The sequence below is a fragment of the Cricetulus griseus genome (assembly GCF_003668045.3).
Source record: "Cricetulus griseus strain 17A/GY chromosome 1 unlocalized genomic scaffold, alternate assembly CriGri-PICRH-1.0 chr1_1, whole genome shotgun sequence".
Lineage (NCBI taxonomy): Eukaryota > Metazoa > Chordata > Mammalia > Rodentia > Cricetidae > Cricetulus > Cricetulus griseus.
Window position 1 is genome coordinate 212,619,897 of NW_023276807.1, and position 21,510 is coordinate 212,641,406.

Below are 21,510 nucleotides of genomic sequence, written 5' to 3' on the forward strand. Positions count from 1 at the left end.
GGTACCCTCGTGCAGGCAAACATTCGGATAGAACACTGTATATATAATAAATAAATCCTTTTTTTTTTTAAGTGAAGAACAAAGAGACAGATTCTGTGAGCAAAACTGCAAAAGCTAGGATCTCCTCCTCTTGGGGATGGGTACAAGGATGAGTAGTAGAAGGTTCTTTGCAACCTCTGTAATCCTCTAAAGAGTGTATTACTTTTCTCATCCATGTGACACCTTGTGTGGTTCATACTCCAAAGGGTACAGTCCATCACAGTCAGGAGAGCTTGAAGGCATCAGGTCACATCCCAACAGGATGGAGAGAGCTCTGTGGAGGCATCACTTTCATGGCTCACACCTAGTGACTCATTGATGCTAGCTAGGATGCAGGATCTACAACATCCCAAATCAGCACTACCACCTGGGGACCAAGTGTTCAAACACATGAGCCTGTGGGGGCCATTTCACATTCAGACCATATACAAAGCATGAGAGGCAAAGTTGCTCTGAGCATCCGTGATGCTTGGTCTGTGCCCACTATTATGATGCGGGCAGAGAGACAGCAAAGAAACGCCTCCTGGACCAACCTGCTTGAATGTAGCCCAAGCACCTCTGCCTGGTTAGACCAGAATGCACCCAACAAGTAGTCTTCTGAGAGCCCTAGAAACAGTGCAGGTCTTTATGAGGTTCAGAAATGGGTCACGTATGAACATAGATTTACCACCAATGAAGCAACATTAAGGGTCCCAAAGCCATGAAGTATGTTGACTGATTCTTAAAAGAGCCTGTTACAGGGTTGGGAACACAGCTCAGCTGGTAGAGAGAGCGCTTGCCTTGCAGGCATGGGGCCCTGGCTTCAATTTCCAAAGGGGGGGGGGAACCAAACCTTCATGATGTGGTTCTGTAGGCCTAGTGCTTCTGAGGAGTTGACTTGTGCCCTGTCTCTTTCGTACAGTAGTTGCAGCTTACAGGACACCTCTTTTCTGATTTCTACACTGTTAGCTGTCCACAGTTCCCAAACAGAACATTTCATTTCTACATAGACTTTGTCACTTAATGTTTGTTTCTGGACTAAGGAATTTGTGGCAAATTGGTTCCTACAGAAACAATAAGGTAGAAACAAAAATGTTTATAGAACAGTTTTAAGAATGTAACAACATGTGCCAGGTGTCTCATAAAAGCAGCACTTCTTAGAGCCATGCCATCTGGGAACATGACAGCCAAGGTCTAAAGAATAAGAAGGAATTCTCCTGATCTCTGAAGAGAGACTCCTGTCCCTGGCCTCTGCCTCTGGATCAGCCAGGACAGGCTGGGTGTTGCCTGTAGTGACAACTCCATCTTCTCCAGTGCTGTCCTAGGGTCACTATTGCTGTCGCTGTGATCAAACACCATGACCAAAAGCAAATTGGGGAGGGAAGGGTTTATTTGGCTTACACTTCCACATCCATAGTCCACCACTGAAGGAAGTCAGGACAGGAACTCAGACAGGGCAGGCACCTAGAGGCAGGAGCTGATGCAGAGGCCATGGAGCGGTGCTGCTTACTGGCTTGCTCCCATCGCTTACTCAGCCAGCTTTCTTCTAGAACCCAGGCCCACTAGCCTAAGGATGACCTCACCCACAATGGGCTGGACCCTCCCCCATTGATCACTAATTAAGAAAATGCCCTTCAGACTTGCCTGCAGCCTGATCTTATGGAGGCATTTTCTCAGTTGAGGCTCCCTCCTCTCTGATGACCATACCTTGTCTCAAGTTGGCATAAAACTAGCCAACACAGGTGCCCAACAACCAGTAGCATTTCTCCTACTCTGCAGGTGAATTGTGATGCTGTCCAAGTCAAGGGATAGCTGTTAAAGCAACTTCCACTTGGAGAATTGCTGGTCAGTGTGGGGGAGGGGATAGAACAAGTGACATGTGTTGGCCAACTGACATTCTTTTGATCAAAGCAAGTCATCCTTTCCCAGAGAGGTAGAGTATTTTTTGTTGTTGTTTTGTTTGTTTTTAATTTTGACAAGACTGTAGGTCTCAAAAGTTACCAAAACACCAGAAGGATTTTTTTTTTTGGGGGGGGGAGGGGGAATGGGGGAGGTCCTTCTGTGTATATGTTTGTCTTATTGGTTGATAAATAAAGTACTGTTGGCCAATAGGAAAGCAAGATAGATGGGAGGATTCTGGGAAATGTAGTAAAAGGAAGTCTTGTGATACAGGCAGGAAGTGACATAGCAGGCAGATTCATACATAAGCCAGAACAAGAAGGAAGTCGTTCTTTTGCTCTTTCTCTTGCTTTCTGCTCTGAGCTGCCATGTGATCCCGGGAAGGCATCCTCCATAAGATAAGTCTTACTGAGCTAGCAGATGAGAAATCCTAGTCTTTGGCTAAGCAGCATTTGTAACCTTATATAAGTTTCTATGTGTTAATTGGGACCTTAACATAGTGGTGGGCGGAACTCAGGCGGCCTGGCGGAAAGCGCCCATGTGACAGCAGGGCTTGGGCGGCTTGGAGTAAAGACTTTCGTTATGGGGAGGGGGTGTTTTGAGACAGGCTTTCTCTGTAGCTTTGGAGGCTGTGCTGGCACTGGCTCTATAGACCAGGCTGGCCTTGAACTCACAGAGATCCACCTGCCTCCCAAGTGCTGGGATTAAAGGCATGCACCACCAACACCTGGCTACAACCAGAAGGATCTTATGTACTTACTCTTGTTTCCTGTGAGGGGGTGTGGTACGCAAACTACCAACATGACTGCTCCATTAGGGGAAAGGTTTTTATTGTGGATAAGAGAGAGAGAATATATCCAGAGGGATATAAAAAGGAACACAGACTGGACACGACCAGGCCTAAGGAAGCAGGAGAGCAGGAAAAATAGTGGAGATAGCAAAAGATATCACATAGCAAGTGATATCTTTTGCTATGATATCACGATGAAGTGGGAGAGAAAATGGAGATAGCAAGAGATGAGCAGAGAATAGAGTGCAGTGTGAGTGTGAGACAGTGAGAGGGCTTGGGGTGGACAAAGCATGTGGATTACAAGGAAGAAAGGAGATGGGGCAAGGGACTCCTTTTGGGGATGGACAGCCAGTTTCACAAAGTTCCTGAGGAACGCTGGCTTTTATCTCAGATATCCTTCTATAGTACAGCTAGAGCTCATTCCTAGACATATGGAGGGCCTGAGACCACTATAGCACCCTGAGGGCAGTGCCCCAGCTCTGTTGTTTGATTATGGAGTTTGGCCTGGCACCACCATCCCCTTTCACAGTGTGAGTGAGATGCTGAGCTGAGCCACGAGCTGGAACAGCAGTGCTACAGTCCACCAGGGCTCTCAGAGCTGAAGGGAGGCTGAGCCTGGGGGCCGGGGTGGGGTGGGGTGGGGGGTAGGGGGATGGGGTGTGTGGCTGAGACACCGTGCCTTGGATCATCAACCTGCTCCATGGAGGCAATCAGGTCTCCAAGTAGCTGCTGGAGCATTCACTCCCAGTCCACTGGCAGGCAAGAGCTGCCCATTTTATGCAAACTTCCAGCAGAGGCCAAGGTCCTGGGCCATTCAGGAGGCCTGTTCTGTTTTTGCAGATGTTGAACAGTTAAACAGCTTCTAACATTTCTCTCTACTCTGAGTCAGTGAATTCGGGTTCATGTAAGAATCCCAACTTCAAGCCAGGGTGTGGTGGCACACATATTTAATTCCAGCACTCAGGGGGCAGAGGCAGGCAGATCTCTGTGAATTTGAAGCCAGCCTGGTCTACAGAGTGAGTTCCAGGACAGCCAGGGCTGTTACACAGAGAAACCCTGTCTTGAAAAAAACAACAACAACAACAACAAAAATCCCAACCTCATTACAGAAATAGCAATGATAAGTTTTATTTTGAAAATTAGACCAGGAGAGTCCCAGTCCAAGGCAGAGTGAGGGGAGGCCACATTTCAACAGAGAAAGAATAAATTGGGAAATGGACATGTGCCATGTGAATTTAGGTTTCATAGTCCAGACCAGAATCATAGTTTGTGTAACAGCGGAATTCATTGGCCAAGTTTCGGGAGTGTTCTGGAATAAATTTGCACATCTTCACACCAAGGAGCTGAGTTGCCTGCTCTTCCATGACGGCTCCTGTGAAGACCATACCAAGTGAGCTAGAGTCAAATGCATTCCTACAACTGGGTTCTAGATAAAGATCCCTGAATAACTGGGGGACAATCCCAAAGAATACAGGAGATAGTATTTTATTTTATGTGCATTGGTATTTTGCTTGCATGTATGTCTCTGTGAAGGTGTCAGAAGCCCTGGAACTGGAGTTACAGACAGTTGTGAGCTGTCACGTGGGTGCTGGGAATTGAAGCTGGATCCTCTGACAGAGCAGCAGTGCTCTTAACTGCTGAACTACCTCTTCAGCCCCAGATATAGTCTTTATATTCCCTTTAACTTCCTCTAACATGTTTGCAAAGTGCCTGCTTTTTCCACGTTTTTTATTGTGTGTATGTGTGTGTTATGTGGTGCATAGATGCTATGTGTGTAGTGCATATATGTGGCCATAATGGTGGCGGTTACTAAACAGAATGGCTAACATGTATACACAGGCATGAGTCAGACCATGTTGAACACATCATGTGTGCTGCATCACTCAATTCACAATGGCCCTCTGGGGCAAGGGAAGTCTCATGACCCGGTTAAGGCCATGCAGTACATGGCAGATTCAGGATCCAGTTTTGAGATCTCTGCCAACTCCTGAAGCCAGCACCCTGACAGGATGAGAAGGGCAGCACCCACCTGTACAGAGCAGAACCTTGCCCCGAGTCAGGAACCGGACTGTTTCGGACGTCTTCCTGAGACATTCCTCAGATAGATAAGGAGGATCCGCAACCACGATGTCAAAACTGTGCTCGGGGATTCTTCCGGGCAAGTCCAGTGGATTGTTGTAGTCATAGAAGACAAATTCCTCCCCGTATATGGCGAATCTTCTGTCGTACTCAAAGATGTATACAGAGATGTCCTCCCTGTGCAGCTCCCGGAGCTTCTGATACACGCTGGGCGCACTCACACATGCAATTCTGGAAGTAAGTCAATAACCTGAGATCATGAATGGTGCAATTAACAACTTTTTTTTTTTGGTTTTTCGAGATAGGGTGGTTTTGGAGGCTGTCCTGGAACTAGCTCTTGTAGACCAGGCTGGTCTCGAACTCACAGAGATCCACCTGCCTCCTGGGTACTGGGATTAAAGGCATGCGCCACCAATGCCCGGCCCACTATTAACAACTTTTTAAAAGTCTCTGTGCTCAGATTTCATTTTGCTTTGTTTTTTTTTCTGATTCTAGAAAAAAAAAGTATTTTAATTCACTTCCACTTAGAACTTAAGATTTCTTACTCCTTACTTAAGAATGCCTTAAGCATACTTCCACATACTGGAAACTTACATTCAGTTGTTTAAGAGCGATACCTCTATATCACACATTGCATCCATGTGAAGTCTATGACTTATTTTACTGTATATATTTGTGGCTTTTACATCTGATCCCTTTTTAAAACAACTATCATGCAATATCCTTATTTCCTAAGAGGCAGCTCATATGATGACTCTGACCTTCGTAGGGTTGGAAGTTTCTTTTGAAGACACCACACTTAGGGCTCCAGTGTGTCCTCTGAGGCTTCCCCACTTTAAGCCATGTAGTTGCCAATGTGTGAGGTTCCTTGACGACTGTTTAGTCTGCAGGCTGTTTCTGTCGGTTCACACAATGACTAGTACATCAACTACAGTGACTCATACAAGGCTTTTTTCTTTTGGGCCACCAACCAGCTCCCAAATCATGACACAGAGACTTATTACAATTTTGAATGCTTGGCCTAACTCAGGCTCATTTCTGTCTAGTTCTTTTTTTAACTTAACCTGTTTTTCTTTATCTACTATTTGCCTTGGAGCTTATTACCTTTCTTACTTCTAAATGTTTTACTTTCACTGCTTCTTGTGTCTGCTGATTGGCTTGTGGACTGCCTGGCTTCTGGCCCCAGTGTCTCTCTTCTTTCAGTCTCTCTAGCCTAGATTCTTCTCCTATTTATTCTGTCTGCCAGCCTCACCTATCCTTTCTCTGCCTAGCTATTGGCCGTTTAGCTCTTTCTTAGACCAATCAGGTGCCTTAGGCATGGAAGGTAAAACAAATGCAATGCATCTTTTCATAATTAAACAAATGCAGCATAAACAAAAGTAACACACCTCTACACAGTTAAAGTGATATTCTGCAGCATGAGCAAATGTAACACATATTTGTCCAGTTAAAATAATATTCCACAACAGTGACTATTTTTCACATTAGATGAAATTATACCAATGATCTCAACTTTTCTTCCAAATCTCAGTATCTGTAAACAGCGTTTATTACAGATGCTCAAACTCTAAGTTTTCTTGGTGCTATCAACAAATACACTGGGCACAAGAATGGAACCACTAGAAACCCAGGCTATGTGTAAGACCACTAATAGCAGTCCAGTCTGCCACTGACAGCTCACTTGTGCCCCAAGTTCCTTAGACATAAAGAACTCTGAGAACTGAGTGTAGGATTTATACCACACCAGCTCCAGCTCTAAGGAACTCCAAAGGCGTCTTTCTTGCTAACACATAAAGCGGGATTTTCTTGAACAAAGTAAGCTCATATTTTCTTAAAGAAGTTAACGGTGTAAGCAAATATTAATAACATCTAAAGAAAACTTTACAGGTTTTACTTCTGAGGAACCTGGTATTTAAAATGTCTAACTCCAGCCGGGCATGGTGATGTATGTCTTTAATCTCAGCACTTGAAAGGCAGCGGCAGGCTGTTCTCTCTGACTTCAAAGCCAGTCTGGTCTACAGAGTGAGTTCCAGAACAGTCTTCAAAGCCATAAAGAAACCCTGTCTTGAAAAAAACAAACAAACAAAAAAAACCAACAAAATGTATGTGTATATGTATATATATATATATATGTATATGTATATACATATATATATATATATAAAACCTTTGTTACCTAATGCAAGGCCTTTGCAAGAACAGTGAGCACTCTTCGCTCCCACCATCTCTCTAACCTGAGATATGCTTCTTACAGAGGCTGGGAAGGCTTCACAGCCCAAGTACTCATGCAGTAGACAGGAAACCCTCTGAGGTAGTGTACTGTGTCCTAGGCAGGACATGCGCCTCCTGGTATAGTGCCTTTGCACTAACAGAAAGGCAGAAGGAACCTTGAGGCATCAAGAACTTCACTGCTCAGTGAAAATGAGCAGCACCTGAGGACTGCTTGCTTACAACAGGGCTCAAGAAGGAAGGGGAAATAAAGATGTTTCTCCTGAAGGCTCACCTCCCAGAAGGCCACACCTGAAAAATTCTAAAGGATATGCTTCAGGCAGGGCAGAGGCAGTGCTGCGGGGAGTGAGCGTTGGTGGCAGAAGTGTACCCTTATAATCCAGCACGCAGGGGACTGAGGCAGGAGGACTGCTAGGAGTTCAAAGCCAGTTCTGGATGCACAGTGAGTTCTCTGCCAACCAGGGCTACAGTATGAGACACTGTGTCAAACCATAACAAGTAATAACGGAAGGAATGAGAGAAGGCAGAGGCTTGCAGTCAGTGGAAGCAGGTGGACTGCATGCAAATACCTGCTTGGCCCGGCCCTGCAGGCTGACCTCACACAGGCAACCGGCTCGTTGCTGGTCTCAGTGGTTATCTCTAATATGAGGACTATAAGCCCCAGATGGGATATCTGTATCACAGTCCCTCCTCCCAAGGCTCAGCGATCACTGTGGAGAGGGGAGGAAAGGCTGAAAGGGTGTGAGAGACACAGGTGGTGAATGACTACAACAGTGCTTTCTGAACAAAGGACAGTTGCACACACAGATTCACAGCAGTTGAGACGGCATGCTCAAGACCTGTGCAGAAAGCAGGGTGTGCTGACTCATAGATAGCTCTGTGAGTTCAAAGCCAGCCTGGTCTACATAGCGAGTTTCAAGACAGCTAGAGCTACACGGTGAGATGCTGTCTCAAAACAGAAACAAGTAGGGTGGTGGCACATGCCTTTAATCCCAGCACTCGGGAGGCAGAAGCAGGTGGATCTCTGTGAGTTCAAGGCCAGCCTGGTCTACAGAGTTTCCAGGACAGCCAAGGCTACACAGAAAAACCCAGTCTCAAAAATACAAAAAAACAAAACAACAACAAAAAGACCTGTGTCAGCTCGGGCCAGAGAGAATTCCAGCATGGGGAGGGGAGAGGAGGGAGCACAAAGTTCCACTCTAGTTAAGGAGCTCCTGGCAGCTGGCAGTTGCTAGTAAAGGGAAAGAAAATGTAGAGTATAAAAGTAACGAGCGAGATGGCTCAGAGGTTAAGAGCACTGATTGCTCTTCCAGAGGTTGTAAGTTCAATTCCCAGCAACCACATGGTGGCTCACAACCATCTATTATGAGATCTGGTGCCCTCTTCTGGTGTGCAGGGATACAACAGGGAAGGTGTACAGTCTGGCTCCCACAAACACTGAGCTCACCTTTCAGGAAAAAAAGTTCCCATTCCTTCTTCAGCCCTGTTGCTTCTAATTAATATTTAATGGTAAACATTATTAATTAGTGGGAAAATCTAACATATCAAAGAAAAGTGTTATCACCAAAGGTTATAGCTTCAACCTCAAATGTCCTATAGAGATTTGTATGTTTTATTTTCTTTTCAAGACAGGTTTTCTCTGTGTATCTCTGACTGTACTGGAACTTGCTCTGTAGACCAGGCTGGCCTCAAGTGCTGGGATTAAATGCATTCGCCACCATGGCCCAGCTGAGAAGCACATAGTTAAAGCCTGGGTCTCTGGTCATTAGAAGAGGCTGTGAGAGGAAGCTGGGTCATAGGGAATGTGCTTCCTGGCTGTCTCTACCATGTGTGCTGCTTCCTACAGGTCAACTCACCATAACCAAAACCTCCAAATGCATGAGCCAAATGAGCCATCGTCTCAAGTATTTATAGGGGATTGAAAGCCAACAAGCTGAGAGAAACCAAATGAACAGCAAGGTAAAATCAAAAGACAGAAAAACAAGACTTGCAGCTGAGGAAAGCACATGGAACACACATGATTCACCTGTATTCCCTCATTGAAGCCCATTTAGCAAACAAGCACAATTTCATTTTGTTTTGTTGTTCAGGAATAAATTTCTGTGAGCAAAGGGAACAGGCAGAAGAGTAAAGTACACTTAGGAAGCTGAAGAGTAAACAGGTTGGTGGCTGGCTCAGTTGGCCCAAGCAGCTAAACCTGGCATTAGCAGCCAGGAGAGCTCAGCAGTCCCTGGCTTACATCACAGCATCCCCAGGGGCTCAGGGTAATGCAGACCCAGGAAACTCAAGACACGAGAGTAAAGGTGGGGCTAAAAACAGAAGTTGTTGAAACATCTATTTAAGAAACAGTTCGTTCCCAGGATTCTCTTTCATATCCCTGTGCGCTAAGGTAACTGGAGAAAACAGGAGGAACATTTTGTGGCTTGGGGGATGTTTGGGAGGGAAATGGCTGACACAGATGACAGAAGGTACCCTGTGGAAATCAGAGGAGGGCCGGGTGTCATGATAAAGCACTTGGGGAACCTGGGCGTGTTCCAAGGCAGGCGAGGGTGACCGAGGTGGGGGGAGGGCATGCCAGGCAGACAGAACTTAAGTGAGAAGTTTTATTAGAAAAGGGGGGGAGGGGAAGAGGTACAGAGACGGAGAGAGGAAAGAAGAGAAGAGGGAGACAGGAAAAGTCCTGTCTGCCCCAGGGGAACCTCGGGAAAGAGGGAAAAAGAGCGAGAAAGAGGGAGCCGAGGCTGGGTGGTGGTGACACAGGCCTTTAATCCCAGCACTTGGGAGGCAGAGGCAGGAGGATCTCTGTGAGTTCTCGACCAACCTGGTCTACAAGAGCTAGTTCCAGGACAGCCTCCAAAGCCACAGAGAACCCTGTCTCGAAAAACCAAAAAAAAAAAAAAGAGAGAGAGAGAGAGAGAGAGAGAGAGAGAGAGACGAAAGAGAGCATACATGGGTGGGGGGATGTTGTCTTTCTTTTAAAGGGGTCCTTTGCACCTGGGCGGACCAGGGTACTGCCTGAGTGCATTCTGCCAGGTGACAGGGGCAGGCCAGCATGATGCCTGAATCCTCACACTGGGGATGTAACTAGTGAAAGAGCAAGGCCCTGGATTCCAGTCCCAGCAACATGGGTAGCAGGTAGAAGATGAGAAGTTAGGTCACAGTAAACCAACTGGATGCTGAGACTCCCTCCAGGCACCAAGGGCTATGTAACCTTCAGGCAGGAATGAGGAGAATCTTGCCTGCACCTCCAACCAGCACAAGGGAAAAGCCTCAGAGGCTTCCTGGAAAACAGCTCATCCTGATCACTTACTAAGAGACGGAAGCAAAAAGAGGGCTAGGGTGCAGCTCAACATCAAAAAGAGGGCTAGGATGCAGCTGGCCAGGGAACTCTGAAATCAGTCCCCAGCACACACCAAACAGAATAAATAGATGAGGTCCACCTTTAGGTATGAGGCAAAAGGCAGGGCTCAAGGAGAACATCTGATGTCTAATAGCTATCTAATATATCTATAGATATCACGGGACATCAACAGAGGGTGTGCAGGAAGGAGACGTTACTCATGTGTGAAAGGCCTAGTACTCAGCTGGGTGTCACATTGAGGGCGGAGCGGATACTTCAGTGGGCTGGTACACATAGCTGGAGGAAGCAGGTCTCTGGGGATGGGCCTCTAAAGGGCACAACTTGCCCAGGGACCCAGCCCGTCTCTCTGCTTCCTGGATGCCGAGAGATACCGTTTTGCTGTACTAGAGCCCTGAAATAAAGCCTACATACCAGGAACTGAAATGTCTGAAACCATAATCCAAAACAGAATCTAAGTCACTTCGCTCAAGCATCCATCACAGAACTCAACAGCAGATATAAGCTGAGGATTCCAGGATTCTTCCAGAAAATCTGGGTAGAGACAAATGGTTTAAGGGGGGGAGGGGTGTTGAGAGGATCAGGCCCCATTCTCAAATAACAGAAGTACCTGGAAAAGAAACCAAAAACAAAGACACGCACACAGCAGTAGTGATGGGGGAACTGAAGAAATAATTTAAGATAACCTCATAAACATGAGCCGTACGAATGAAAGGCCTCCCCAGGGTCCAGTGTGATAGAGGAAGGTGCACATCAAGACACCAAATTCAGGGATTAAGAGAATCCTAAACACTTAGAAAGGATGGAGAAAGCAGATCTTCTACAAATGGTCAAAATGATTTACATTCCTTTCTTCTTTTTGCATAGTAATAATGGAGCAACATTTTCAAAGCCAGAATTAGATGCTCAGCAAAACTATTAAGTTCAGAGAAGGAAGAAATCAAAACAATTTTCTGGCAACTCTTTCCTGTAGACTGCTTCTGTGGAAGCCATGGGGTGTAGTCTGCTTAGGTGAGGCTGTTAAACTAGGGACTGGAGCACAGAAATGGGTAGCCTAGGACAGAAGTGGCTGAAAGACCCCAGCACTCTGGCCAGGGGATCCCTCAGTGAAAGTTGAAGCAAAGCTAGAGGGTGGCCCTCAGAAAATACTTCCCCCTAAGAAGCTAAGGGTGTAGGTAGCTTGCTATAAAAGCTAAGGGTGGAGCTAGCTTGCTATAAAGTGCTTGCCCAGGGAGTACAACAACCTGCATTCGATCCCTAGCTCCGCAAAAGGAAAAGAGACAAAGTAGAAATGAGAAATGTTATCGTGAAGGTGGGTGTGGTAGCTCACAGTGAAATCTCAGCACTTGGGAGAAGGAGGCAAAAGGATCAGGAGTTCAACACCGGCCTCAACTTACATAAAAAGTTTGAAGTTAGCCTGGGCCCTGTCTCAGAGAGAAGGGGGCTGGGGGAGGGGGGCTACACTGAATAGATTTCCCAGTGTTCACTAGACTTAGTACTAGAGTTCTTAGTGAGCCATGCAAGCCATGTGACAATATTTATATATTGTAATTCAGACTTTTAAGAAAGCATCTCATTTAGGAAGGACATTCAAAATACTCATTTATACATTCATCTGTGCCTCCTAAGTGTCATGGTTGTGTTTCCATGTGTCCCTCAAACTAATTTAAATGAGAAAAAAAAAAGGAAACAAAATCTGAAGCTCACCTGCCACCTTCTCCAGCAGCAGCGATCGCTTCCTGTGCAAGTCGCAAAGCGGTGTCCTGACTGTACCAAAACTGGCTCAGCTGCTGTAACGGGAACAGGGTGACCGTCTCAGAGTTCATACACACGTCTTTCAACCTATCCCTCCTAAACCAGTACACATATATTTAACTTGTCATCACTTTTCTTGCAAGTTATTTAAAATCAGTACAATCCCCCAGTGTCTCTCATCAGAATCAACACACAGAATTGCTATCGGGCTGCTAATGTCACAGTGCTAGCGCTAACAACCAGCCAATGCTCACTCTCTTGATGGCAGAACTTACCACAGGAACCTGATCAGGCTTCTAGAGTCAACCACCACTAAACAGAAGCAGAGAACAGAGTGAGCTGAAGACCCCTGTGGCCAGTCAGTGGTGTCCATGGCTTCCTTTGTCTTCACCTCCTCATGTCCCATGTTACTTGTCTGTTCCTCACAGTTATGTTTGCTTTTAGTCTTGATGTTTTGTTTCATACTGATGGGCGACTTTTTTTTAATGTCTGGTGGTTCCTACTTATATGTTCACATTTATAAATGAAGAATGATGCTAGTGTGAAAAGGCAGTTTGGTTTGCCTCTGTGGTCAGCCCACTTCTCCACCTCTCTTCCTAGGAAGTCCAAGCTGCAATGCACACACAGTCTCTGCTGGAAAATCTGCCCAAGGTCTGGGGATGTAGGTCAGTGCTCTCCTGGCATGTGTGGGGCCCTAGGTCCTAGAAGATTATTTTTTAAAGTAATGACAATATGTCAAGAATACAAACAAGCCAAGTGCCTGCCAGGTCAAAAGCAGGCACCCACAAAAATGCAGAATATACCCATACAGTGGACTATGGTTCATCCAGAGGGACCTAGGTACTGACAAATGCTACCTAGTGTGGATGAGCCTTGGAGACACTGAGTAGGAAAAAAAAATTAAACTAAAAACCCCACTTGTTAGGTGATCCCATCCCATGGAATACTCAGAGATGTCAGGCAGTAGGAGGACTGCTAGTGAGGCCATGATAGCTAAAGGGGAGAGGTAGGTTTCCTCTTGAAAATGTTCTGATGGGCTGCAGACAGAGCTCAGTGCTTAAGAACACCTGTTGCTCCTACAGAGGCCCTGGGTTTGGTTTCCAGCACCCCCACGGCGGCTCACACAGCCAGTTCCAGGGGATCCAGTCCCCTCTTCTGACCTCCTTGGGCACCAGGCATGCACATGGTGCACAGACACACTTGCAAGCAAACACTAAGACACAGAAATAAGTGAACGGTTCTAGAGTTTCCAGAGCTGGGTGTTCTTGCTCTTGAGTATATGGGGATATTAATTCACAGGTGTCACATACACACACTCCTTGTCTTGTCTCCTAACTTTATAAGCTAATCTTATGTCATCAGTTTTATCAATCATCTGTTTCCTTACCCTAGATCATAAATACTGCATCTTCTTAATATTTATATGTTTAACACTTTAATCCATGTAAAGGCTTCAGTTCTGTGAATAGATGATGAGGACTTAAGTTTGTTGAGCCGAGGACAACATGGAACCCGATACCTGCTTTCACCCTGAACAATTTTTCTGGCAAACATCTTTACCCACTGGGCTATCTCCCTGGCCTCCGGATGCTTCTTCTGCTAGCCCAGTGTCTGCACAGAGGCCCTGGCATGTTGTTACCATAATGCCTATCACAGCAGCCAGCCCTGTGCCTTAGAATACTCTGCCTTATTTACTATTGCTCTATCCCTCATAGCTTATCTACTTATATGATTTTTTGGATTTTTATGTGTTTGCAATTGAGTGCGCGCACACACACACACACACACACACACACACACACACACACACACACACACACACACACACACCCTCAGAGGCCAGAAGAGGGTGTTTGATCCTTGGAGCTGGAGCTACAAGCAGCTGTGAGCTGCACACACACACACACACACACACACACACACACACACACACCCTCAGAGGCCAGAAGAGGGTGTTTGATCCTTGGAGCTGGAGCTACAAGCAGCTGTGAGCTGCCTGTGGATGCTGGGAACTGAACTTGGTCCTCTGGGAAATGCAAACACTCTTTATTGCTAAGCCAACTCTCTAGCACCTATTGTGGTTTTGTATGATTAGTACTCAGTCATTCTGGAGCTACAAGCAGCTGTGAGCTGCACACACACACACACACACACACACACACACACACACACACCCTCAGAGGCCAGAAGAGGGTGTTTGATCCTTGGAGCTGGAGCTACAAGCAGCTGTGAGCTGCCTGTGGATGCTGGGAACTGAACTTGGTCCTCTGGGAAATGCAAACACTCTTTATTGCTAAGCCAACTCTCTAGCACCTATTGTGGTTTTGTATGATTAGTACTCAGTCATTATTTGGAGATAGGGGCTTACACTTGCTCAGCCTGGGCTGGAACTTATTATGTAGCCCAGACTGATGTCAAGTTCACAGCTGTTCTCCTGACTCAGCTCCTCTGAAAGCTGACCTCACAGGTATAAGCTACCATGCCTAACTAAATATTTCTCTTCTTCCTTTGGACTCCTGAAATTGAATTCAGTGCCTTGTATGTGCTAGGCAAGCACTGTGTTTTCGGCACTAGTATTTGCTGTTAATATTGTTGTTAAGTACTGATTGCTGGGATCAAATCCAGGGCCTCACGAAGGTAAAGTGAGCACTTTACCAACTAAGCCATAGCCCCAGCTCCGGGTAAGATGTAGTTTTCTCGCTCCTTTCGAAAGGTTTATCTGGAAGGGCTACTCGTCATAGGTCTGCAAAGCAGCCTTCAAAATTACAACAACAAATAGCAAATGGGATGAAAGTACGCACCGTTCTTTAAGTCAGTGACATTTCTGACTAATGAAAACCAGGATTCTTACGTATTTCACATTTAGTCTGCACAGCACTGGCTGAGTGTTTACTTGTAAACACAAATTTCAAAATGTTTCCAAAGACAGAATCACATATACATTTACATGTATGCATGAATTCATGTCTGTGTCTACATGGGTTCTACATGGATGGTTGGAGGAAAGGCCCTGTGAGCAAGGAGCCTCATTTCCCTGCATCACAGATGCACGGACCGTATCTGCTCTCAAGCATCTCAAGTCACAAGAGCTGTCTGCAGGGAGGCTCCAAATGACCCTTCTTCCTCAGCAACACTATTAGTAGCCTATGGTTTTGGTTCTCATGTCATTCCACAAAATAACAAAATCCTTTTCTCTTTCCCTTCCTTCCCCACCTCCATTCAAAAACTATTGATCCTCTTAACACCACCTCCAAAACTACAGAATTAGAGCCTATTCTACTGTATTATAGGAACATGGCCTTATAAGCAAAAGAAAACCCCACAAATTACTAGATTTACAATGAAAATCAAGCCTCCTATCATCCCACATCTCCTCACCCGTGGATTCCTCAGACGTTATCATCTTCTATTCTTGGTGATTTTTCATCCTTTCACCCCCTACCTCTAAATACTATGTTTAAATTCTATCTCCAGATCGATCTATTTCTTTGGCACACATTTTGCTCTCTCATACACACCTTCTCCCTCCATCATCTTCACGTAGTTGTAATCCACATTTTGGATAACTGGAACCAACACTGTTGAACCACATACTATACTAAGAGTGCATTATTTTCCAGTGTAATCACTTGTTTTTCCTAGGGAATAATGCACGATTGCCCTGTGCATTCATTATTTATTTATGTAGAGACAGGGTCTCACATATCCAATGCTGGCTTTGAACTCCCTATGTAGCCAAAAAGAACTTGAAACTCTTGATTTTCCTGCCTCTCCCTCCCGAGTGCTAGATTATAAGTGTGAGCCATCATGCCCATCTTAGGAAGGACTAAGGATGAATCCAGTTTCATGAATGGTAGGTGAGCACACCAACAAATGAATTATATCCCAAGTCCTTTGTATTTATCCTCAATTCTCCCAAACCGTCCATTGGCCTTTGAATACAACCCTCTTCCTGGGGGGTATTCTACCATTCTACTCTCCCTCCCCCAGAGATCGCCCTGGAAGACCAGTGTCGTCCTAGTTTTCAGAAGGGCCACCTCTCTGACTTGATGTCACCATCACCTAGGAACTCTCTCCTGCTGTGTGTCACAAGGCCATCTCCCCAGAGTGCACCTTCCTTTCTTGGTTTACTTGCTGGAACAGCCCCCTTCTGTTGGGAGGGAGTGCTGCAAGTCTAAACTGTGTTACTTTGTCTTCACACTTGACTGACAGCTTAGCTGGAAACAATTTTTATCATAATACCGATGGAATTTTAGATTTCTAGCTTTATTTTCCTCCTTCCTTCCTTCCCTGCCTCCCTCCCTCCCTCCCTTCTTTCTTTTGAAACAAGAGTCCCTATATAGCCCTGGCTAGGTCTGGAACTCAGAGAGACATCCGCCCCAGCCCCAGCCCCACCCCCACCAGTAATAATTTTAATAAGCAATAATAATCAATTTTTGTTCATGTTTTTATATATCTTGTGTAACAGCTATTACTTTTAGAGTTAGAAAAGAAATGTAATATTCTAAACAGTAAGCAGGAGAAAAACATAGACCATCTAAAGAATTACTGCTTTAAATTAATGCTACTCATCCACAGAAGATCAAGCTAAAGGGGAAAATACATAGAGAAGTCGGGTTGGTGGCACACAGCTGGAATCCCAGCACTTGAAGATAGAGGCAGAAGAGCAGGAGTTCAAAGCCAGCTTTGAACAAAACAACAAATAAAAACACATAAGGAGCCAGGTGGCCATGGCACATGGCTTTAATCCCAGCACTTGGGAGGCAGAGACAGGCAGATTTCTGTGAGTTTGAGGCCAACCTGGTCTACAGAGGGAGTTCCAGGACAGCCTCTAAAAGGTACACAGACACCTTGTCTTGAAAACAAAACAAAAACAAAAAACAAAAAACTTAGGGGTTTCCCCTCAACAGTTTTAATGTTTTAATACCTACTTCTTTTTTAATATTTATTTCTTTATTTTGTACACAGTGTTCTGCATGTTATGTCTGCAGGCCAGAAGAGGACACCAGATCTCATAACTGATGGTTGTGAGCCACCATGTGGTTACTGGGAATTGAATTCAGGACCTCTGGAAGAGCAGTCAGTGCTCTAAACCTCTGAACCATCTCTCCAGCTGAGCTCTCCAGCCCCTCTACTTTATTTTTATTTGACTTTTTTGAGACAAGGTCTTGCTATATATCTCTGTTCCTAAACTTACTTTATAGCCTAGGCTGACCTGAGGCTGCTTGATCCTCCTGCCTCTGCTTCCTGGGGGGCTAGGATTACAGGACGTACCATTGCCCTGGTACACCTACTTTTTGTATGGCTACAAAACACAAAATGTATAAAACTAGAAACTAACCTATTGTTAAAAATTCTCTCATTGATTTTTTTCATTATGTTAGCTTGAGCTACCCTTTTTACTGAAACAATATAATTTTTTCCAATCAGGACTGTTGGGTTCTAGGAAAACCAATAGGGTGTGACTCTACTCAAGCAGAAAGCACAAGCTAGGGATAGACGTGACAACATTATCCCACTACCTGTAAAACCCGTCCTTCAGTCACCAGCCAGCCTACCAGTCAGAGCCAGGAAAATGTGCACGTACTGTCCCAGGACATCTGTCCGATGTCTGCTTCCTGCTCTTGCTCCCTATAGCGTCCTCAGTTTCTGAATGATAGGTAGTAGAGGGAAGGACAGATAAAACAGTAACTAGGCAATGGTAAGTGCCACACCGCTATTTCTCCAACATGGTCGCATGGACTTACCCAGTTCTCCTCTATTACCCCAACATTGTATTTATCATCCCTTCCTGGGATGGTGGACTGCTTCTGCTCAGCATAAAATTCCTGGAGAGCTGCTAAGGCGTGGGAAGAAAGCTGGGGTATATCATCATCTTCTGAATCACTCATTTCACAAATCCTCTACAACCTGCAGAGCAAGAATATATGTTGCACGGCCTTGTTTCTTCTGCCCACCAAATAATAATGAGAAAAATTAAACTCAAGACAATAACCCAAACAGAAGTGAATTTTTCCCCCCACTGAAACAGGGTTTCTCTGTGTATTCCTGGCAGTCCCGGAACTCGATCTACAGATGAGGCTGGCCTCAGAGATCCACTGGCCTCTGCCTCCCAAGTGCTGGGATTAATGGTGTGTGCCACCACAGCCTGTCAAGAGGTGAATTTTATACAGAAAGCATACATATTTAAAACTTTCTAGGACTGGTGGGATGGCTTAGCAGGTGAAATGACTATGCATCCCTGATAACCCGAGGTCAATCTTTGGATTCCCTGTAAAAACACACAGACATGGTGCTAGAGATGGTTCAGCAGCCAAACACTGGCCGCTCTTCCAGAGGACCTGGTTCTATGTTGAGCAACTACATGGCAGCTTACAAGTCAATAACTCCAGTCCCAGGGGACCTGATGCCTGCTTCCGGTCTTTACTGGCATCAGGCACACATGTGGTGCATGGACATACATTAAGGCAAATACTCATACACATAAAATACAAACAAATAAAATCTAAAACAAACATACAGATGAGGTGGCTTGCATATGATAGCCCAAACCCAGGGAGAGAGAGAGAGAGAGAGAGAGAGAGAGAGAGAGAGAGAGAGAGAGAGAGGAGAAGGATGCAGCAAAAATGAGAGAAACACTGAAATAAAGTAGGATAGTCAGGCTTGGGGGTGCACACCTTTATTAATCCCAGCACCTGGGAGGCAGAGGCAGGTGGATCTCTGACTTTGGCCTGGTCTACATAGCTAGCTCCAACTAGCCAAGTTATAGAGAAACACTGTCTTAAAAAAAAAAATAGTAAGACTTTGATCTCCATATGAACCTTGTGCCACACCTGTGTAACCTGCACACACAATAAACGCTAATGAAAGCTCTCGATGGGTATTGGTGACGCACGCCTTTAATCCCAGCACTCGGGAGGCAGAGGCAGGCGGATGGATCTCTGTGAGTTCGAAGCCAGCCTGGTCTCCAGAGTGACTGCCAGGATAGACTCCAAAGCTACACAGAGAAATCCTGTCTCGAAAAACAAAAACAAACAAACAAACAAACAAAACAACAACAAAAAGAGAAAGCTCTCACTTGTATTCTTTTGTCTTTCTTTCCCAGTGGTCTCTTTCTATTTCTGCCTTGTTGCGGTTCTTGTATCTGAGGGGTCTCTAGTTTTTCAGCAAGTCTTGAAGAAAAAACAAAACAAAACAAAACAAAACAAAACAAAAAACCTTGGCCACGTGGGTTCTAGGTATCAAACTCAGGGCAACAGGATTGTCCACAAGAAACTTTACCACTGAACCATCTCAGTAATTCTCATCTTTGATATGGAAGTTTTCATCTCTACAAACAGCAGGCTACTTCATAATTATACTTAATAAATCCAATCCCTTTTATTTTTATTGTGTATTTGCCTCCATGTATGTGTGTGCACCACATGAATGCCTGATGCCCACGGAGGGAACACTGTGTTACCTAGTGCCCAAAACCTTGAAAAACTTATGAGTACATAGCCTAGATGTTCTTTAACTTCTTAAACTGAAAGCTATGCCCTCATATATGAGGTTTCAAAACTAAATGTGTATGAGGGGTGTTAGCATCCGTAAAAAGTTACTTAAACATGCACAACCAACAGTTCATTGAAAACTCCCAGCACACAGGAGGCTGTTGCTTTTGGCAGTGCTCACCCGCAATGAAGCATGGCTGCAAACTACACGTCACTTCCACCACTACCTTAGGAAGTACAAATTTATCAAGTAGTCATACAGCAAAATATAAAAGTCTCCTTAAACTCATGATCCTTTCTCATAAGAAACTTTTTGTTATCCCTCACATATAGGCATATAAAATAAACAAATCAAACATTTGCTGATAGTAAGCATAAACTTTATTTTTGTATGTCTGGGTGTTTATTTACTAAGGTAGTGGTGGAAAACATAAGTTACTAACCTTTTTTTGCGGGGGGTGGGCAGGGGAAGAAATACAGAAGACTGGGTCTCATTATACAGCCCAGACTGTCCTGGAACTCACTATGTAGCTTAGGCTAGCCTGTAACTCATGACCCTGCTGCCTCAGATTCCTGAGATTACAAGTATGGGCTACCCCATATGGCTGTTTTATATTGTTTTTATAATATATAAGTGGATTTGTGAAGTTCTGTTGAAGAGATTTTCAGGCTCGAAAGGGGGCGTGGAAGTGTTATCATTAAACTGACCTGGAGACGTTCCTGGCTGGTATTCCAAATCAGTATTCTAATGGGAAAAGCCAGGAATCACTCGTCTCCTAAGAGAAACGTTTGCAAACATGTGGAAACATTTTTGGTCGTCATACCCAAGGGCATTGCTGGTAACCCATAGATGACGGCCAGCTATGATGCTGAACTTTCTATAGTTCAGAGGGCAGCACTCCACTTCAAAGAAAGATGGTTGGGTGTGGTGATGCGGGTCTGAGGACAGCACTATTGAAGCAAGAGAATCATGAGTTCGAGGTCAGCCTGGGCTACACAGAGACCATCTCAAAAATAAACCCCCACCACAACCTGAGATAAAACTTCCACGGAGAAAGCAAGCAGGCCATGAACACACAACATGGTAGGTTAGGGGACCGCCCAGGCAGCCCCGGCCTGTTTCCAGCACGTGCCCCCTTCCCGGCAGTCTTCCGCTTCCGGTTGGAGCACCATTCCGACCTAACCACCTGCGGGATGCTAGGGCCTGTTTCCGGGTCAAGATGCCCAAGTCCAGGGACCCCACAGAGCCGAGGTCGGCGTGAACCGCAAGCCCCGCCCCGTGGACAGCGAGCCCTGCCCCGTGGGCAGCGAGCCCGATTCCGTGGAGGCAAGCCCCGCCCCGTGGGCAGCGAGCCCCGCCCCGTGGGCAGCGAGCCCCGCCCCGTGGACAGCGAGCCCCGCCCCGTGGACAGCAAGCCCCGCCGAAGTCACCACTGAACGCACGCCGCCGCCACGGAATCCACCCGGAATCGCCGAAGCCCACCTAAAGCCCTTAGGTCTCTGTCGCCCCACTGCGCGCCCGCCACTCACCACTGACACATGCGCAGTTGCCTCAGTGCGCAGACGCCGTGCAAGGGACGGCCGCGTTTGCGCAGGCGCAGTCGGAAGCGGTCCTGGAGTCTAGTCCCGCCCAGTGAACCCAGGCTCCTGGTGGTCAGCTAGTTTCCCACTAGGTTTGTTTGCCCCGACGGTCTTAGAATTGAAACACGGACTGAAACAATGAAGGCTTCATAGTATTAGGGGATTCAGAAAGTCTTCCAAACCCATCAGTCTTTCAGAGCTTTGAGCGTTGAATGCACGGGGCGTTTGTGAATACATATTCTACCAGCTACACTACCTAGCGTGGTGGCTGGCACACAATAGACCGGAATTATGGCTAAGGCTCCCTT

At 45.7% G+C, this 21,510-nt stretch overlaps 1 protein-coding gene across 8 annotated transcripts; it reads right to left on the reverse strand.

The window, feature by feature from the left end:
* Positions 1 to 3,810: 3,810 nt before the first annotated feature.
* On the reverse strand, positions 3,811 to 21,273 carry Eef1akmt1 (EEF1A lysine methyltransferase 1). Of its 8 annotated transcripts, none has more exons than XM_027390465.2 (6): positions 21,152 to 21,273; positions 19,207 to 19,300; positions 17,876 to 18,038; positions 12,081 to 12,163; positions 4,737 to 5,017; positions 3,811 to 4,079 (listed from the first exon to the last, which is right to left on the reverse strand). In XM_027390465.2, exons 3-6 carry the CDS (start codon positions 18,017 to 18,019, stop codon positions 3,943 to 3,945), a joined length of 645 nt encoding a protein of 214 aa, XP_027246266.1. In that variant the 5' UTR covers positions 18,020 to 18,038; positions 19,207 to 19,300; positions 21,152 to 21,273; the 3' UTR covers positions 3,811 to 3,942. The 8 variants fall into 8 exon arrangements, with proteins under 8 accessions (XP_027246266.1, XP_027246267.1, XP_027246270.1 ...); XM_027390466.2 differs by having other exon boundaries at positions 21,105 to 21,188; XM_027390469.2 differs by lacking the exon at positions 21,152 to 21,273 and adding an exon at positions 21,065 to 21,130.
* Positions 21,274 to 21,510: the final 237 nt, after the last annotated feature.